Below are 19843 nucleotides of genomic sequence, written 5' to 3' on the forward strand. Positions count from 1 at the left end.
CCTGGGTGACAGAGTAAGATTCTATTAAAAAAAAAAAAAAAGGAGACCAGTTTCCTGTTCTTCCTCCCAGTTTCCACAACTGGAAGCCCAGTCGTGGGCCTCCTCTCACTACCCTACTCTCAAAGAGTATATCCCATCCTGATTTGGGGGGACAAAACCCAGAGGGCATTTTTACTGGGTACCGACCTGATTTGGAAACTGCCACTGCTGCCTTTTTCTTTTCTTCTTCCTCTTCCTCGCTGTTCTTAGCTTCTTTTCCATTCTGGGCAGTCAGTGCAGAGGTGCCATTGGCCTTGGGGGCTTGTGGTCTGGGAGAGCCCTTGCCCTTGGGCTTCTCTTCCTCCTCCTCCTCACTGGAGTCATCAGAGGAAGAACTGCTGCTGCTCTCAGTCTTTCCTTTCTTTGCAGAGGCTGGCTTGGAAGGGGCTGCACCTCCTGCTACCTTCTGTGGCTTCTTCTTAACTGCAGACTTAGATGTCTTCTCTTCTTCCTCCTCCTCCTCACTGCTGGAGCTGTCTGAATCAGAGCTGCTGTCCCTACTACCCTGAGGAGCCTGCTTGGCAGGCAGAGGTGGAGCTGCTTTGGCAGTCACCTTGGGCTTATTGGTGGCCACCGTCTTCTTTGTCTTCTCCTCCTCACTGGAGCTGCTCTCTTCCTCACTGGAGCTGCTGTCAGCCTTTCTCATCGGAGGCTTCTGGCCACCGCCCACAGGTTGCTTGAGGGTTGCAGCTGGCTTTGCTGCAGGTGACTTGATGGTGACAGCAGGCTTATTTGAAGAATTCTTGGTGGTACCAGCTGGCTTGGAAGGAGCTTCATCATCCTCAGAGCTGTCAGAGTCTAGATACAGAGGGATGGAATCAACAGCTCCCCGATTCAGATTCAGGGGAGCCCTTAGCAGCTGCCTGAGAGCAGCTGAACTGAGGGCCTCCATATGCCTTACCTGAGCTGTCTGAAGAGCTCTCTGCTGCTTTCTTTGCTGGAGGTGGTTTAGTGGTTGCTTTAGAGATGACTGCCTTAGTTGGGGGTTTCTTCTCTTCTTCAGAACTTGAATCTGAGGAGAACCTGTAGCATTATGCTGGGTCCAGAGTCCCAACCCAACCAGGACAGCAATAAAAAGAATGCGAAGACACACACAGAGCCTTAGCTCTGTCTTGCTTTAAGCAAAATGCAATGGAGGAATGGAAGGCTTTCTCTCTCCCTTATTCCTCATCCCCTCCTCCAGACCCACACTGAGGGGAGACTGCATCCCTCTGACTCACCAGACTCATCACTGCTGTCTTCACTGCTTTCCACAGGCTGCTGCTTTTCCACAGCTTTCTTGGGAGGCTGGGTTCCCACAGACTTCTTTGGTGGGGGAGCAGAAGGTGGGGGGACTGAACTGTAGGGACCTGTTTAGAAAGGATAGTGTGATGGTTTTTTTTTTTGTTTTTTTTTTTTTGAGACGGAGTCTCGCTCTGCCGCCCAGGCTGGAGTGCAGTGGCCGGATCTCAGCTCACTGCAAGCTCCGCCTCCCGGGTTCGCGCCATTCTCCTGCCTCAGCCTCCCGAGTAGCTGGGACTACAGGCGCCCGCCAGGTCGCCCGGCTAGTTTTTTGTATTTTAGTGGAGACGGGGTTTCACCATGTTAGCCAGGATGGTCTCGATCTCCTGACCTCGTGATCCGCCCGTCTCGGCCTCCCAAAGTGCTGGGATTACAGGCTTGAGCCACCGCGCCCGGCCTAGTGTGATGGTTTTAAGATAGGTCTACAAATTTTTTTGATACTACTTTCTTCTAGAAATTAAGCTTAATTCCCCTTGAGTATGGGCCAGAATCAATGACTCAGTTCTAACAGAAGACGGTGTCACTACTGAGTTCTAAGTTTTACAAAGCACTGGAGATTCCTCCTTGCTTTCCCAGATCACTAGTACTGGGAGAAGCTAGCTGTCATGTCATGAGGACGCTCAAGCAGCTCTATGGAGAGGTCCATGTGATTACTGAAGCTGGGCCCTGACCGCAGTCATCCAGCTTCACTCTCCATGTCCAGTCACCTGGTTTATTTTTCAGGGTTTTTTTTTGCTCCTCTTCCTCCTCACTGGAGGAATCCTCACTGCTGGAACTCTTCTGGGTAGGGGTGGCAACTGCTTTCACTGGGGCCTTGGCCACAACTTGCTTTTTAGGTACAGTCTGCATTGGAAAGAAAACTGATTACCATAGGAAAATGCTGATCCAACCAATCCTGCCAGGGAATGGAGACACACACATCCCACCCTAGTCACCTCTTCCCTGACCCAAGTTATGGCCCAGACCTTTTTGGGGGTGGCTGCTGCCTTTTCCTCCTCTGAGTCATCACTGCTGCTGCTGTTGCTGCTGCTACTGGCTGCTTTACCATTGGCTACTTTAGGTGCTGCTCGAGCTGGAATACCCAAGAAAAAGAAAGAGTAAGGAGTATTAGGGCAAGTCAGGACCATGAAAAACCTCCTTCCTATGAGCAGACAACTTAGGAGTCCACGAATTCCCTTTATTTTATTTTATTTTTTTGAGATGGAGTCTGGCTCTGACTCTGTCGCACAGAGCAGTGTGCAGTGGTTCAAGCAGCTCTCCTGCCTCAGCCTCTGGAGTAGCCGGGATTATAGGTGCCCACCACCATGCCCAGCTAGTTTTTTTATTTTTGGTAGAAACAAGGTTTCGCCATGTTGGTCAGGCTGGTCTTGAACTCCTGACCTCAAGCAATCAGCCTGCCTCAGCCTCCCAAAGTGCTGGGATTATAGGCGTGAGCCACTGTGCCTGGCCAGGAGTCCACCAATTCTTTCAACTTTAGAGCAGCCATCAAGGAGAATGCCATGGTTTACCACATCAAAGGATGCCTTTCCTATCCCATGGCAGGAATAAAACTAAGAAAAGATGACATAAATAATCTCAATATGCCCTCTAAAATCTTTCACTTCAACCTCCATTCAGAGAAATAACCTAACCCTCAAGTTACAGAAAAAAAGAAAAATTCTCATTTGTCTCATAGAATGACGTACAAGAATAAAAAAGGCAGTGAAAAGCACAACAAATAGATATTTAAGTGGTTACAGTGGAATGGGATGTGTGAGAACATAAAATGTCTATGAAATGTCACAAAAAAATACCAAATGGACATCATTTTAAAATACACATTTTCCTTGCTGCAATAACTGTTTATTTAGCAGCTCCTATGAAATCTTGTTATTAGTAAAATCTTTAAAATTAAAAGACCAGTAATCAATACCTCCAGTTCAATAAACAGTACCAAATCAGCAGTTTTAACACCAGTCCCCAGAGCAATCTGGTCCCCAGCCCAGCCTCTTGGGAACGGAAACAGTACCTGGTTTGGGAGGGGCTTTAGCCTGAGCTTTAGCTGCCACAGGTGTTATCTTTGGCTTCTGGTTCTTTGGTGGCTCATCCTCGGAGCTTGAGTCAGAATCAGAATCAGAGCTCTTGGCCTTCTTAGGAGGAGCTTTGGCTGCCTTGGCTTGGGGCTTAACTCCCTTCTGTTAGAAAAGACACAAGGAGAGAAATCAACAAAAGCTTCCAGGTACCCAAAGGGCATCCTATGTTCCTTTTATTTTTAGGGGCTTAATGCAGCAGTAAGAGCAAGAGAAAGCTAAGGACAGGATATAGAAAGGGCAAAAAACTCTTAAGAAACAACAAAGTTCAGCCACTTGATACACTGGCCCTGTTCCTGCCAAAGCTCCCAAGAAAACACACTCTCTTATTCTTGGAGCCCTGAATAGTGTCCCAGAAGAACCCAAACTCCTCAAGCAGAATGGGTTTAATTTCCTCTAGCTTCCGATCCTGACCTCAACTTCACAAATCCCTTCCAGACCTCATATTTTTTTTTTTTTTTTTTGAGACGGAGTCTCACTCTGTCGCCCGGGCTGGAGTGCAGTGGCCGGATCTCAGCTCACTGCAAGCTCCGCCTCCCGGGTTTACGCCATTCTCCTGCCTCAGCCTCCGGAGTAGCTGGGACTACAGGCGCCCGCCACCACGCCCGGCTAGTTTTTTGTATTTTTTAGTAGAGACGGGGTTTCACCGTGTTAGCCAGGATGGTCTCGATCTCCTGACCTCGTGATCCGCCCGTCTCGGCCTCCCAAAGTGCTGGGATTACAGGCTTGAGCCACCGCGCTCGGCCTGGACCTCATATTTTTATCAGCTCCCTGAAAATCCCCAGATTTTCTTCCTCATAATCACCTATTGTATTGCCGGCATCACTCCTTGGTTACAAGTTAGAGGCCAAGATTTTGGTTTCTTCCTTTCCAATCCTTAAACCCCCTTTTCTTCCCAGAGCTGCAAACCTGGACAGGCTGTTTCTTTTGGTCCTCCTCCTCATCATCATCACTGGACTCTTCACTGCTGCTGCTCTCTGATGCTTTGGCTGCAGCCTTCCCAGGAGGCAGACCGACTCGCTTGGCAGGTACAGCTGAACAAAAACACAGGTCCCAGTAAGAACCACCCATGTGAAACAAGCAGGCTGTAAATTCTTTTCCTGGCACCACCGAGCCCACCCGCTACTTTGCCTTACCAGCCTTCTTTGCTGGAGGCCCTTGAACTTCCTCCTCCTCCTCGCTGCTGTCCTCACTACTGTCACTGGATGAGGCCTTCTTCTTAGCCTTCTTAGTCACTGGTCCATTTGCCTGTAACTTTCGCTCTGGGGCCTTGGCAGACCTGCTAAGGTAGATTAGACCAATTTCTAGGAGACTGGAATTTTCCCACACCAAGAAACATAGCCCAGCCCACCTTGGAGGAGAAATAGCCAAAATGGAACAGGAAAGGCTTACTTGAGCCAGAAGCTATAGATGTCTAAGAGGGAAGAGGCATTGGCATCCTGCTGTGTCTGTAGAAGAAAAAGAGCTGGGTAAGGAAATTATTTTATCCTGCTTATGCTTTCATTAAATGTGGCCCGTTATATACATAATTACTAAATTTGGTATAAATGTTACATCTTCATAAAACTTTTGCTACGTGCATAAATCAGGAAAAAAATATTGTTTGTGGATTTCCCAATTTCTGATCTAAAAAACTTGGGCTATTCCCATGTTTGTGGCACCATCTAACCCCCTGCTCGCCAATCTATATTGACCAAAGTCCTAAAAAAAAAAAAAAAAAATCAGCCAGTCCCAGTGGCTCATGCTTGTAATCCCAGCATTTTGGGAGGCTGAGACAGGCGGATCAAGAGGTCAGGAGTTCGAGACCAGCCTGGCCAAAACAGTGAAACCCCCTCTCTACTAAAACAAAAATTAGCCCAGCGTGATGGCACACGTCTGTAATCCTAACTACTTGGGAGGCTGAAGCAGGAGAATCGCTTGAACCAAGGAGGCGGAGGTTGCAGTGAGCCGAGATCGCGCCACTGCACTCCAGCCTGGGCAACAAGAATAAAACTCTATCTCAAAAAAAAAAAAAAAAAAAAATCACTTTTGACTGGGCACAGTGGCTCATGCCTGTTATCTCAGCACTTTGGGAGGCTGAGACAGGAGGATCACTGGATGCCAGGAGTTCACGATCAGCCTGAGCAACACAGCAAGACCTCCATATGCCAAAAAAAAAGCTCACTCTCTTTACTTTAGCAATGTACTATCTATGGAGAAACCCCGTCTCCTAGCTGGGTGTGGTGGCAGATGCCTGTAATCCCTGGTACTCAGGAGGCTGAGGCAGGATAATCGCTTGAACCCCGGAGGCGGAGGCTGTAGTGAGCTGAGATCGCGCCACTGCACTCCAGCTTGGGTGACAGACCAAGACCCTGTCTCAAAAAAAAAAAAAAAAAAGAAAGAAAGAAACAAACAAGACTGGTGAGTACTGTATTGAATGTAAAGAACTGCATTTAGGGGCCAGGCACGGTGGCTCAGGCCTGTAACCCCAGCACTTTGGGAGGCTGAGGTAGGCAAATCATGAGGGCAGGAGTTCGAGACCAGCCTGACCAACATGGTAAAACCCTGTCTACCAAAAACACAAAAACTTAGCTGGGCGTGGTGGTGCACACCTATAATCCCAGCTACTTAGGAGGCTGAGGCAGGAGAATCACTTTAACCCAGGAGGCTGAGGTTCCAGTGAGCTGAAATCACACCATTATACTCCAGCCTGGGCGACAGAGCAAGTGTCAAAAAAAAAAAAAAAGAACTGCATTTAGGCCAGGCGCAGTGGTTCACACCTATAATCTAAAACTTTGGCAGGCTGAGGCAGGAGGATCACTTAAAGACAGGAGTTCAAGACCACTGGGCAAAACAGTGAGACCTCCATCTCTCTCTCTCTCTTTTTTTTTTTTTTTTGAGACTGAGTTCCGCTCTTGGTCGCCCAAGCTGGAGTGCAATGGCACTGCAGTGGTGCGGCCTGTGGTGGCTAAACGTCTGTAATCCCAACACTTTGTGAGGCTGAGGCAGGTGGATCACCTGAGATCGGCAGTTGGAGACCAGCCTGACCAACATGGAGAAACCCCGTCTCTACTAAAAATACAAAATTAGCCAAGCGGGGTGGCACATGCTTGTAATAATCCCAGCTACTTGGGAGGCCAATGCAGGAGAATCGCTTGAACCCGGGAGGTGGAGGTTGTGGTGAGTTGAGATTGCGCCACTGCACTCCAGCCTGGGCAACAAGAGCGAAACTCTGTCTCGAAAAAAAAAAAAAAAAAAAATTAGCCAGGTGTGGTGGCACATGTCTGTAGTCCTAGCTACTTCAGTGACTGAGGCAGGAGGATTGCCTGAGCCCAGGAGTTCAAGGCTACAGTGAACGATGATTGCATTACTGTACTCCAGCCTGGGTAACAGAGTGAGACCCTCTAAAAGAAACAAACACACACAAAACAATACACATAAGAGTACAGTATCAGGCCAGGCGCAGTGGCTCACGCCTGTAATCCCAACACTTTGGGAGGCCAAGATGGGCAGATCACCTGATCAGGAATTTGAGACCAGCCTGGCCAGTATGATGAAACCCCATTTCTACTAAAGATACAAACATTAGCTGGGCATGGTGGTGGGCGCCTGTAATCCCAGCTATTTGGGAGGCTGAGGCATAAGAATCGCTTGAACCTGAGAGGCGAAGGTTGCAGTGAGCCGAAATTGCACCACTGCACTGCCGCCTGGGCAATAGAGTGAGACTCTGGGGTACAAAAAAGAGTAAAGGACCAGAGTCAGGACACATGAGAACTCACCTTTGGACAAATTACTTAGTCTCCCTGAGATTATTTTATTCTCTATAAAATGGAGATAATACTACACATCTCATTAAGTTATTGAGAGGATAAGACATAATGCATATTGGCCGGGTGCAGTGGCTCACACCTGTAATCCCAGCACTTTGGGAGGCCCAGGTGGTGGATTTCTTGAGGTCAGGAGTTCAAAAGCAGCCTGGCCAACACGGTGAAACCCCGTCTCTATTAAAAATACAAAAAAAAAATTAGCTGGGCTTGGTGGGGCACACCTGTAGGCCCAGCTACTTGGGAAGCTGAGGCAGGAGAATCACTTCAGCAGAGGTTGCAGCGAGCTGAGATCATGCCACTGCACTCCAGCCTGGCAACAGAGCCAGACTCCACCTCAAAAAGAAAAAAAAAAATTAAATGCATGTAAAGGGCTTAGCTCCTGACCCTTAGTAAACTCTTCACAAAAATTAGCTTTTCTCACATAAAACCATTTCAGAATCCTAATTCTGAGGCCAGGCATGGTGTCTCACGCCTGTAATCCCAGCACTTTGGGAGGCCGAGGCGGGTGGATTTCTTGAGGTCAGGAGTTCAAGGCCAGCTGGTCAACATGGTGAAACCCTGTCTCTACTAAAAATACAAAAATTAGCCGGGCGTGGCAGTGCGCGCCTGTAATCCCAGCTACTCGGGAGGCTGAGGCAGGAGAATCACTTGAATTTGGGAGGCGGAGGTTACAATGAGCCGAGATCGCACCATTGCACTCCAGCTTGGGCAACTGCACTCCAGACTGGGCAACAGAGACTCTGTCTCAAAAAAAAAAAAAAAAAAAAAAAAAAAAAAAAAAAAAAAAAATGAATCCTAATTCTGAAATGTCCAATTCCATTCAGTCCACTGTGAAAGTACTCTCTGCAGTCTCCTTAACAGTCAACTCTAAACAGTTTCATTAAGAAAGCAGTTAGATCACATGGCAGCATGTCCCAGCTTAAGGAAGTTCTGAAGCTGATCTGATTCTTTGCTTTTGCAGCCTGATTCTGCTAAAAGTGCAAGCCATCCTTTCTAGTCATGCTATCATCCCCGCAGAAGACCTCCTCCCTCTCCTCCCTCAAGGTCGCTTCCCATGCAGGGACGTCTGCTGATGTGAAAGATTACAAACCTTTCACATTCCTGGTTCTCTTACTCTCACATGTGTTTGGAGCACCCTAAATTGCAATAATTATGGTACAGCTTTAACTTCTACAAGATTCCTCTGCACCAGCACTGAGATTGCTACTCTTACACATCATCTTACTGAAATTCACAAAAATCCTATAAAGTGGATGATGACATCCCTGTAGAAAGACTCAGAGAGGTTAAATAAACTGCCCGGGTCACGTATCTAAAAAGTGACAGAGCCTGGTCCCAAACCTAGGTTTGTTTGATTCCATTAGCCAAAGCTCCAAGCCCACTACTATGCCTGCTTGGTAGGGCTGTTTATGATGCTCAATTCTCATCGGTGTAACTCAAAACAAAACTCTGCTTCTACTTTCATTCATTTTCTTCTTTACTAACGAAAATCCCGGCCTTCATTCTAAAGCAATTTCACTTGCTTTTGAAGCCCAGTAAATGTGACTGAGGGTAAGGTCAAATCGCGGTTTGCCTCACCCAACGAAATGCACCCCAGAAGAACCAGATGCCGAAGAACCAATGTCCTCAGTGGGACAAGGCTCTAGCTCCCCGCTGCACTCTGCCAGCCATGTGACTTCGGGCCACGAGGCTCCCACGCTGCCGACGCTGCACGGCTCCACAAGAAAAAAAGCAACAAAACTCAGCGATATCTAGTCAGGACTGGGGGAAGAGGAGCGACCAAGGCCGCAGGCTTTCTCTGGGCACTGCCCAGGGGTCGGCGTAAAGGCCTTGCAGACACTGGATTGACGGACCCCATAGACTTCCCCACCGGGAAACCTAAGCACGTCAGGGCCTGAAGCTTTGTGGTCATCTCAGCCCGGTCCCCACCCCAAGCCCGGAACTCACAGCTCCTGTCGCTTTGGCGAACTTATTGGCCACCTCCGAGAGTTGGTTATCGCGCAGGAAGCCGAGCACGAGAGGATACAGGTCGCTGGGAACCACGCGGCGCAAGCCGGCGTCCGCCATCCTGCCGGCAATACGCGTCACTACCGTCGTGGACGCAGCACGACTCAGGAACCCAACAGGGGCAGTGGGCGGGCCCATGTACATCATTGCGCCGCGCGGGCGCATAGCGGAAAGGGCGGGGCTCCACAGGACAGTCCCACCTCCACTTCAGGGGGTAGGGTAGACGGGAAATCTATAAACTCTTTCCGGTCCCACGCGTATCGCCATCTTGGTTAAGGGCGGAGCCCACTGTCCGCCAGTTTGTGGAGGTGGAGCTCTGACGTCAAGGGTCACGCCCTCGGCATGGCGGGAAACTCGGGACTTCCCGCGCTGTCTTTCTGGGGGAGGTAACTTTTCTCAGAGCAGCGGTTTCCCGCGCCCCTGCTGGGATTCGGATTCCAGAGTAATGAGTGGGCAAGCGCGCTCGAACAGTCCTTCCCCGTTCTAGACTTGGTCTACAAGATCTCCTAACCGCCCCCACTAGCGCACTGGCGCGGCCAATGGATTCTCGCCCTTCATCTTCATTGCCTCCAACACCCAGGGAGGCCCTTTCTGATACCATCCCAGCCTCCAGATTCCTGCCTCTGCTGCAGAGGCTCCTTCAAGTTATCCGTCGTGAGGGTGGGAGGTGTTGTTCAGAGGATCCTTCAGGTTATCAGTCGTGAGGGTGGCAAGTGTTGATTTCCAAGCCGCCCCTCCCATTCCCTTTATATTCCGCCTTAGGTCAGCTCCATGAAGAGGAAAGATGTCATGCACCAAACCTGAATCACACACACCAACAATCTCTTCAAGCTGAAGAGATTGTTGAAAATAACCCTTCTTTCTCCGGGGTCAGAGTTCACACTCTCCCTTTGTCATGAGTAACTCCAATATCAATGCTCACATCTACCAAGTTAATTCCAAGTTCTGCCACATTTCAGATCATATTAGCAGTTAGCAATCGCTTCAATCCTACCCACTACCCCTTGGCTACCTCCCACTAATGCCGCTCAAGAAGGATAAGGATTCTCATGGAACACACCTCTCCTTTGCCTTTCTCCAGACACTCCCCTGTCCTGTATAAAACTGGCCAGACACAGTGGCTCACACCTGTTATCTCAACACTTTGGAAGGCCGAGATGGGAGGATCCCTTGAGCCCAGGAGTTAGAGGTCAGCCTGGACAACACAGTGAAACCCCCCCTCTCTCTACAAATTTTAAAGACTAGCCAAGTGTAGTGGCATGCACCTGTGTCTCACCTACTTGGGAGGCTGGGGCGGGAGGATCAACTGAGCCAGGGAGGTCACAGCTGCAATGAGCCATGATCCTGCCACTGCAATCCAGCCTGGGTCACAGAGTGAGATCCTATCTCAAAAATCAAAAACAAAGCCAGGCACGGTGGTTCACGCCTGTAATCTCAGCACTTTGGGAGGCCAAGGTGGGTGGATCACCTGAGGTCAGGAGTTCAAGAACAGCTCTGGCCAACATGGTGAAACCCTTTCTCTACTAAAAATACAAAAAAATTAGCCAGGCATGGTGACAGGTGCCTGTAATCCCAGCTACTCAGGAAGCTGAGGCAGGATAATCATTTGAACCCACAAGGCAGAGGCTGCAGTGAGCCAAAATTGTGCCACTGCACACCAGCCTGGGAGACAGAACAAGACTCCATTTCAAAAACAAAAAAAAAAGGCAAAAAAGCCAAAAAACTCCACAGTTCCCTCTTCCCCATGCTTCCTATTCTACCCACATGCATGCATTATTATTATTTCTTTTTTTTTGAGACGGAGTCTCGCTCTGTCACCCAGGCTGGAGTGCAGTGGCACAATCTGGGCTCACTGCAAGCTCCGCCTCCTGGGTTCATGCCATTCTCTTGCCTCAGCCTCCTGAGTAGCTAGGACTACAGGCACCCGCCACCACACCTGGCCAATTTTTTGTACTTTCAGTAGAGACAAGGTTTCACCATGTTGGCCAGGATGGTCTCGATCTCCTGACCTCGTGATTCACCCGCCTCTGCCTCCCAAAGTGCTGGGATTACAGGCGTGAGCCACTGCGCCTGACATGCATTATTTAAAACATTTGAGCACCTGTTGTGCCATGCAGTGTGCTCAAACTATTATAACATGATGAACATAACTGACATGATGAATGTATACACCAGTCCCAGTTTAGAAAACCTTTCTTTGGAACAAGTGTGAGCTTCTCTAGGTCCTTGTTATCAAAAACCCTTCCTGGACGGTGTCATCATCCCATTGTCAGAATCTACATTCTAGAAAGATCACTAGATGATTCAAATTCCCTTTAAAGTTGAGAAGTACTGTCCTAAATGACTCATTTCAGATAATACATCTGAGGAACCAAGTTTCAAATCCAGTGGGATTTTTGCACCTGACCAGGGAGAGGCATGTCCCTGGACCATGTTCAGATAGGAAAAGTGAATACATTTGGCATTAGCACCATACAAAGAAGCACAACAGCAGTTGGGAGTTCTCTCTAGTTGATGTTTATTAGTCTGCATAGTGACTTATATTCCAAACACTGGGGATCCCCTCAGCCCCACCTATCTTACATAGGAATGCAAGTTAACTTGTTTCAACACCTGTTATAAAAAAACAAATACCCTTTTTAAAAAATCTGATTCAACACATTTTTTATTTCACTTTTTTCCATTTCTTTATAAAACAGTCATCTCACTAGCAGCTCTCTCCCCTAGAGTAGGGGAAGGGGTGGAGGAGGTTGGGCACCTCCAAAGGAGAAAAAGGGTAGCAGGGAAGGGCCCAAGGTTACCTCCTGAGGTTCTTCTGGGCCTGTTTCAACAATGTGTCAAAGTCAAGAGAATCAAATTTGCTCTTTACAGGTGCAGGGTCAAAGTCTTCCCGGTTGGAGTCTATAAAGGTAAAGACAAACTTCAAGGTCTCTGACCACACTTCCCAACCACAGGGTCTAAAAATGGCTATCTCCCATCCCAAAAACGGATGGAGTGAAAACTGCTCTAACTTTAAGTCAGAGATAGGAGAGTCCCCAGTCCCCATTTGGGTCTTTTTTTGTTTTTTCACCCCTTGGGTCTTTTTTTGTTTTTTTCAGACAGAGTCTCGCTCTGTTGCCCAGGCTGGAGTGCAGTGTTGTGATCTCGGCTCACTGCAATCTCTGCCTCCCGGGTTCAAGCAATTCTCCTGCCTCAGCCTCCCGAGTAGCTGGGATTACAGGTGCGTGCCACCACCTCCAGCTAATTTTTTCTATTTTTGGTAGAGACGGGGCTTCATCACGTTGGCCAGGCTGGTCTTGAACTCCTGACCTCGTGATCTGCCCACCTCGGCCTCCCAAAGTGCTGGGATTACAGGCGTGAGCCACTGCACCCAGCCCCCTGGGGTTCTTTGTATGTCAAACTAAGATGAGTCTGCCTAGCCCCACTCACAAAGGGTTAGGAACCCTTCTGGGGAGGGGATGAAGTATTCCAAAGCTTTAGGCCCTCCCTCCACTCACCAAGATCAGAATAACTCCTCTTGCAGAACTGCCTTCGGCCCCCAAAGCAGAGATCAAAGGGCTGCTCATCTGCCTGCCGCAGCTTGTGGCCACTCTCGATGGCTGCAAATGCCTCCTCAGCATAGCGATAAGTGACGAAGCCGTAGTTGTCCCTGGTAGGAGGAGGGTAAGGCAGGGGCTGGAGTGCCATGGAGGAGACACAGCACCCCAGGGTACAGGGGTGGTTCTTCTCATTCCCAGTGGCCAACCTTCTGACTGCAGAAATGAAGGTGCCCCATATTGCTCAGCACACCAGAGCAAGGAGGCAAGACAAAGAAACATCAAGGTAGATGAATGGGATAGAAAGAACATCCTGACCTTGGGGCTCAAGCTTACCCTTGGACACGGAAGTGGATGGTGCACTCCTCAATCTCTCCAAAAACGGAGAACCTCTGTTTCAGCTCTGATCGAGTCATGCGGCCAGGTATCTTTCCAATGAAGACCACCCTTCTTTCTTCCTTTGTTTGGAAACGAAAAAAAATCAGCACACCATGAGCCAGGGCTACAGCTGCAGGCAGCTCTCTGAGCTCAAGGTTCAGCAGGTAAGCACCCTCCTCCCATGACCTGTTCCTCTACTCACTATTGCACGCTCCTTTTGCAGCACTCTTTGCCTTTGGTAATGGTCATGTGAACGATAAGAGCTGTACCTGACAAGAGAAGGTGTTGTCAGCCCCCCAACATAAGACAATTCAAGACTCAGAACTCTTAGGCACCTGCATCCCAGGTGCATGGTGCTCCCTAAACACGTGCTCACCGCCGCCTCCTGTCACTTCTCCGGCGGGGGGATGGGGAGCGTGAGCGGCTTCGGGAACTGGATGATGAGGATGAGGAAGACGAAGAGGAAGATGATGACGAAGAAGAGGAAGAGCATCTTCGAGAACGTCCAGAGGAACTACAGCTGGACCTGAAGAAAAAGAGGGCATGCAGGAATGCTGGGAGTGGTTCAAGTATACTCTGCTTATCTCACCCAGGCCCCAGTCCTATCTTTCTTTCAGGAAGCTCAGGACCAAAGACAAAGCAGAGTAGAAGAGGTCTAGAAGAACAATTTTCCTTCACAGATGAACAAACTGAAGCCCTTCGTGGAACTTTAGGTGTACCTGGAATGTTGTGGAGTGTTTTGGAAGAGATCACATTTATTTTCAATCGTGCAATTAAAAACTGAAAAATACTTAACAAATCAGAAAGAGGAAGAACAATAAATGGAGACTCAGGGAGAGGGCTGAGCCCTAGGTCTCACACCCAGCTATCTGTGGTGCTGGGGCCAATGCTGGGTCTTTTGGGTTACTATTGCTCCCCTACCAGGTCTCATGGAAATACTGTGACCATGGTAAAGAGAGAGGTAACTGCTAGACTTGTAGTATGGGCCAGTTCTGAAGATATTTATCATCTCCAAAACCCAAGAATTATTCATTAAGTGGGAAAACTTGGTTACTGAGAAAAAAAGATATTGCCAGGAAATAGATGAGGCCATAGCGACATCCAAAGGAACTGCCCCAGGCACCTTCCTCAGCAGATGATTAAGGGAAGAACTATTTTCTATTAACAGGTAACCCACTACCTCACATAGCACCCAGAATACCAAAAATGAAGGCTGATACAGTATGTGAAAAAAATCAACATGGTCAAACTCAAACCCTGAAAGTCTCCCCACGGCAGGTCTCAAGGAAGCAGGAGACCTCACTGATACCCCAAACTCCAACAGGGGACAGAAGCAATCGTCTCACAGCTTGCCTCCTTCAACAATCCAGGAAAAGGGAAAACACAAAAGCCAAAGACAGAAATAGAAGACTTAGCGCCTGAAAGTACCAAAGTCAATGTGTAAAAGCTTTCAAAGTAAACCACAGAAGTACGTCAACTTCCTAAATGGAGAGAACCTACAGGGCCATCAAAGCTCACCTTCGCCACCTCTTGTGTGGGGGGGAGAGGGACCTGGACCGAGATCGGGATGAGGAAGACGACGATGAGGATGAGGAGGAAGATGCTTCGCTGGTCCGGTTGGACCCAGAGCTGACAGAACGACTGTTGCGGCCTCGGCGGCCCTGCCAGCCCTGGCTTGAAGGGCTGGCTGACCTGCAGGCTTTTCGGTAACAGCGCATTGACCGCTGCTTGGCTGAGGGTTCAAGGGGAGTCCTAGTGTTCATGTCATTCCGGCAGGGTGAGGCCTCAGGGGACAGCAAGCTGGATGGGGCAAGGCAGGGCGCTGAGGGATCTGCCTGCTCACTGCTAGTCCTGTGATCAAGTGGCTCCCGGGAGGCAGCTATGCATGGGGGCGGAGGGGCAGCTGGGCCCAAGGACAAGACAGGTTTGATGGTGATGTCCTGATGGCGCTTGACATTCCATCGGGAGCCCACCTCTGGAATGACTAGGGCAGGCATCTTTTTTGGGGGAGTCCTGCTCCGGACACAATAGTCATGGTCCCCAGAGCCCACATGGACTCGACTAGGGCCATGGACCCCTTCTTGGAGGCGAACTGCAGCTGGATGTTTGGCCTCCGTAACTCCTTCAGGCTTCAGGGTTCCCTCCTGGGCGGTGGACTTAGGAGATTTGGCTTTGGCCAGCAGTGAGACAGCAGCCAGGGGCTTCCATAACTGGTGGGGAGGGGTAGCTGGAGGGGTGAGCCCTGTGGTAGGGAGGGAGGATGGAGATAGCAGGGTGAGATCCGATTCTACGCTTCCAAATACTGTGTATATAGCCTCCAGAAACCCCCACCTCATCTCACAAAGTACACCAAGCAAGGTAAGCAGCCCAACTTCTCCCACTGCTTCAACTGTTCCTTCCCCATGTTCCCCAACTTGGGGACCAGCAAGAGAAATCCAGCCAGCTAGGGTCTTCCTGAAGCCCTCATCCTCTCACTACCCAAACCTAGCTGGCAGGCAGGTCCTAGAGTCTAGCTCTCCATTCTCAGATCCGCCCCCTCCACCCAGTACTGCCTGACTTCTAGGCTGCATCTTGCCTACTCATGTAGTCATATTCTGATGGTCTCCCCACTTCCAGTTTCAGAGTCATCCACCTGTCTTCTATATTCCTGCTAGATGGAGCACCCAAAAACCAATCTGCTAAAGTTTCTTCAATGCATAGGATAAAGTCCAAAGAGCTTAATATGGCACTTGAGGTCCCTATAATCTGACCTTCTATTTACCACTCCAATTTTGTCTCTTGCTTTACCTCTGCCCACTGCCCTGATCAGCTACTACACTCCAGCTAAACCAAGCCACTCTCAATTCCCCAAAACATACCTGGCTGGTTTTGTTTCTTCAGTTCATTCAAGCTGCTCCATCTTCCTAGAATGTCCTCTCCCATAAATCTACCACCTGATTGATAGTTTCTCAAGTTTCAGCTTAGGGTATTAGTTTCTATATAACCCTACCCTGACTGTCCCTCTTCACATCTCACTGTAATCCATAGGGTTTTTTCTTTTTTTTGGTGGGATGGAGTCTTGCTCTGTCACCCAGGCTGGAGTGCAGTGGCGCGATCTTGGCTCACTGCAAGCTCCGCCTCCTGGGTTCATGCCATTCTCCTGCCTCAGCCTCCCAAGTAGCTGGGACTACAGGCACCCGCCACCACACCCAGCTAATTTTTTGTATTTTTAGCAGAGACCGGGTTTCACTGTGTTAGCCAGGATGGTCTCAATCTCCTGATCTCATGATCCACCTGCCTCAGCCTCCCAAACTGCTGGGATTAAAGGTGTGAGCCACCACACCCGGCCTTTTATTTTTCTTCCAAGACAGAGTCTCGCTCTGTCGCCCAGGCTGGAGGGCACTGGTACGAACTTGGCTCACTGCAAGCTCCGCCTCCCAGGTTCACGCCATTCTCCTGCCTCAGCCTTCCAAGTAGCTGGGACTACAGGCGCCCACCATCACGCCCAGCTAATTTTTTTGTATTTTTAGTAGAGATGGTGTTTCACTGTTAGCCAGGATGGTCTCAATCTCCTGACCACGTGATCCGCCCGCCTCAGCCTCCCAAAGTGCTGGGATTACAGGCGTGAAGCCACCACGCCCAGCCTTTCTTTCTTTTTTTTTTTGAGATGGAGTCTTGCTCTGTCGCCCAGGCTGGAGTGCAGCGGCACAATCTCAGCTCACTGCAAACTCCGCCTCCTAGATTTAAGCAATTCTCCTGCCTCAGCCTCCCAAGTAGCTGGGACTATAGGCATGTACTACCACGCCCAACTAATTTTTTTATTTTTTTAATAAAGATAGGGTTTCACCGTGTGGGCCAGGCTGGTCTCAAACTCCTGACCTCCAAGTGATCCACCTGCCTCAGCCTCCCAAAGTGCTGGGATTACGGGCGCGAGCCACCGCGCCCGGCCCATAGGCTGTAACATAGCACCTGATACTCAACATGCTCATTTGTTTACACATCTGCCCTCTAGACTGTGAGTACCTCAAGGCTGGAGATCAGATCTCTATATCCTTAATGCCTACACACAATTGATTTGGAGTAGGCTCAGCAAATGTTGCTGCATAGACTAATCACAGGCAGAATTCCCCACCCTGAACCCACCTGCCACGTTGGCCAGTTCTGGGGCTTGTAACCGGTCTAGGGGCCTCTTCTCCTGGGGAATGTCAACGCTGCTGGCGGGGGGGAAAAGGGAAAGCCTGATTCATTGCCTCCTCAACATCTTGTACATTTGCCTTTCTCACAAATCAATGGGAGGGGGTGGGTGCAGAGAAGAATGGGATGCACAAATTGCCCCCATCATCTTCTTCCTGCACAAAAGGGTCTTATTGACTGAACTACAGATTAGGTCTCAACTCAGCCCTGCCCAATTCCAAGAGGCAGGTCGGCCATGACCTTGAATACCCGCCACCTCCTTCACATCAGGAGTCTCACCTGCCCAGCTCAAACCAACCTGAAATCAATGTGGAGGGGAACATGCTTGGCAGAACAGGATGGAGGACCATGAACATGAAAAATGATTCCTAGCCATTAATATCTTCCTCCACTTTAAGTTACACCATTACCAGCACTGAGTGAACTTGAAGTGTTATTAAATGAAGGAAAGAAATCCCCAAAGGCATGACTTGCCAGGAGATAAAAGGCACCTCCAGGACATTTGGAACCCCTGATTGGAATCAGTTGGAGGGCAGTGAACATGCCCATCCTCACCTCACCACCCAAGATACTGCCCAGTAGTGACGGGCAGAGTTAGGGGTGGGGAAACAGGGAAAGACTCTAGAGCTGTCTACAACGTCCCTGCAACAGAGGCATCCAGTTGATGGTCCTGGAGTGTCAGCCGGCTGCTGACCAACAGCTGTAGGGTAACTCGCTCACATCTCCATACTTACCCTGAGTTTCCTACAGCCAAGCTGTCAGCAGGAGCCGGAGGAGGACACTCCTTTTTGGCTGCAAAGAAACCATACTAGTTAAAAGCCCAACCAGATGTTCTAGACTGAGGTGGCACAGAAGGGCTTGCTTTGAGACCCAAAGGAGGAGAATCCACTTTGCCTACATATTCCCTGTTGGGATCTCCTCGAAGAGATCCAGTCTCCTCCAGTGGATTACCAAGTACTATTTTTAATCATGTCTCTTTTCTGCTCAGAAACACCCACATTCCTCCACTGAATGTGAGATAAAGTCCAAATGTATAAGCCTAGTGTTCAAGATGATCTACGATCTGACTAACTAGCTTCCTGGCCTCACAGCCTACTCTCGTTCTACAAATCACATTTTCTATTTTGCCTTGTTACCAACTCAGTGTCCCCCATAGCACCTACATCCATGCTTTATACTGAGAAAGCCAGCTATTCATTGCCTTTCGAATGGCCATATGCTATTCTTCCTATACCTACCCTTTGCCTTTAGTTGCCACACATATTCTCTCTGTGAATTCCTACCTGTCTTTCAATGTCCAGCCTGAAAGCTACTTCTCTCTATAAAAATGTCTCTAAACAACCCCAACCTGCTTGGATTCCCTTTTTTTTTTTTTTTTTTTTTTTTTGAGACGGAGTCTCACTCTGTCACCCAGGCTAGAATGCAACAGCACGATCTCGGCTCACTGCAATCTCTGCCTGCTGGGTGCAAACAATTCTCCTGCCTCAGCCTCCCCAGTAGCTCGGATTACAGGCACCCGCCACCTCGCCCAGCTAATTTTTGTATTTTTAGTAGAGATGGGGTTTCACCATGTTGGCCAGGCTGGTCTCAAATTCCTGACGTTGTGATCCGCCCGCCTCAGCTTCCCAAAGTGCTGGGATTACAGTCATGAGCCACTACGCCCGGCCTGGATTCTCAGTCTACTCATTTTAATACCTTCCTTGCTGTATCACTGCCGTCCCTGGCTTAGATTACCATCACAGTTCAATCTTGTCTCCATCTTCCAATTAGGGAGCTGCTTTAGTGGCTAAGGCTGTCCCCTCTCACCCTAGTTAAAGCAACTACAGGGCTAGGCCCAAAAGAAGTATCACCAAAAAAAGAGTTGGAGCAAAACTACCCATGTTCCCTCACCTTCTGATTTCTCAAACTGCTCCAGCAGACTGGACAGGTCCGATGCCTCAATTCCTGTGGAGGCACACAACACAGGATTGAAAACGAGCCCCTATCAACTGAGTACACAGGTCCCAGGAAGCCCCCGAATCATCTCACTTCTCCCTTTCCACTCCCCCTGCCCTCTGTACTAAGTGAACCAAGGTAGCAGCACAAAGCATGAAGGATTCAAACCAACCCAGAGCTCTGCCTCTGAAGAACCCTCCACAGCCAGGCATGGTGGCACACACCTGTGCCTATAAATCCAAGCTACTTGGAAGGCTGAGGTGGGAGGACCACTTGAGCCCAGGAGTTCAAGTCCAGCCTGGGCAACACAGTGAGATCTCATCTCTTAAAAACAAAAACAGGCCAGGCATGGTGGCTCACACCTGTAATCCCAGCACTTTGGGAGGCTGAGGTAGGGGGATCATGAGGTCAAGAGATTGAGACCAACCTGGCCAACATGGTGAAACCTCACCTCCATTAAAAATACAAAAATTAGCCAGGCGTGGATGTGAGCACCTGTAATCCCAGCTACTGGGGAGGCGGAGGCAGGAGAATTGCTTGAACCCAGGAGGCGGAGGTTGCAGTGAGTCAAGATCGTGCCACTGCACTCCAGCCTGGGCGACAGAGGGAGACTCCATCT

General features: G+C 49.3%; 2 protein-coding genes across 5 annotated transcripts in view; both read right to left on the bottom strand.

Annotated features, from left to right (window-relative positions):
• Window positions 1-9493, bottom strand: part of NOLC1 (nucleolar and coiled-body phosphoprotein 1) — a 12457-nt gene extending 2964 nt beyond the window's left edge. Inside the window, exons 1-10 of one of the 2 annotated variants that reach the window (XM_017851799.1) lie at window positions 9143-9493; window positions 4782-4837; window positions 4526-4668; window positions 4299-4423; window positions 3329-3494; window positions 2286-2392; window positions 2028-2163; window positions 1260-1388; window positions 941-1051; window positions 187-837 (exon numbers count right to left, since the gene is read on the bottom strand). In XM_017851799.1, coding sequence (XP_017707288.1) covers window positions 187-837; window positions 941-1051; window positions 1260-1388; window positions 2028-2163; window positions 2286-2392; window positions 3329-3494; window positions 4299-4423; window positions 4526-4668; window positions 4782-4837; window positions 9143-9367 — 1849 coding nt within the window. In that variant the 5' untranslated portion in view covers window positions 9368-9493. Of the gene's footprint in view, window positions 1-186; window positions 838-940; window positions 1052-1259; window positions 1389-2027; window positions 2164-2285; window positions 2393-3328; window positions 3495-4298; window positions 4424-4525; window positions 4672-4781; window positions 4838-9142 lie in introns of both variants that reach the window. The other variant, XM_017851798.1, reaches the window with a different exon arrangement.
• A 2203-nt stretch (window positions 9494-11696) lies between these two features.
• PPRC1 (PPARG related coactivator 1) overlaps window positions 11697-19843 on the bottom strand; it is an 18060-nt gene continuing 9913 nt past the window's right edge. Inside the window, exons 6-14 of one of the 3 annotated variants that reach the window (XM_017851818.1) lie at window positions 19180-19233; window positions 18024-18081; window positions 17239-17306; window positions 14635-15358; window positions 13493-13642; window positions 13319-13385; window positions 13075-13196; window positions 12700-12851; window positions 11697-12103 (exon numbers count right to left, since the gene is read on the bottom strand). In XM_017851818.1, coding sequence (XP_017707307.1) covers window positions 12000-12103; window positions 12700-12851; window positions 13075-13196; window positions 13319-13385; window positions 13493-13642; window positions 14635-15358; window positions 17239-17306; window positions 18024-18081; window positions 19180-19233 — 1499 coding nt within the window. In that variant the 3' untranslated portion in view covers window positions 11697-11999. Of the gene's footprint in view, window positions 12104-12699; window positions 12852-13074; window positions 13197-13318; window positions 13386-13492; window positions 13643-14634; window positions 15359-17238; window positions 17310-18023; window positions 18082-19179; window positions 19234-19843 lie in introns of all 3 variants that reach the window. The other 2 variants (XM_017851817.1, XM_017851819.1) reach the window with 2 other exon arrangements.

Source organism: Rhinopithecus bieti, unplaced genomic scaffold, assembly GCF_001698545.2.
Source record: "Rhinopithecus bieti isolate Rb0 unplaced genomic scaffold, ASM169854v2 scaffold_31787, whole genome shotgun sequence".
Lineage (NCBI taxonomy): Eukaryota > Metazoa > Chordata > Mammalia > Primates > Cercopithecidae > Rhinopithecus > Rhinopithecus bieti.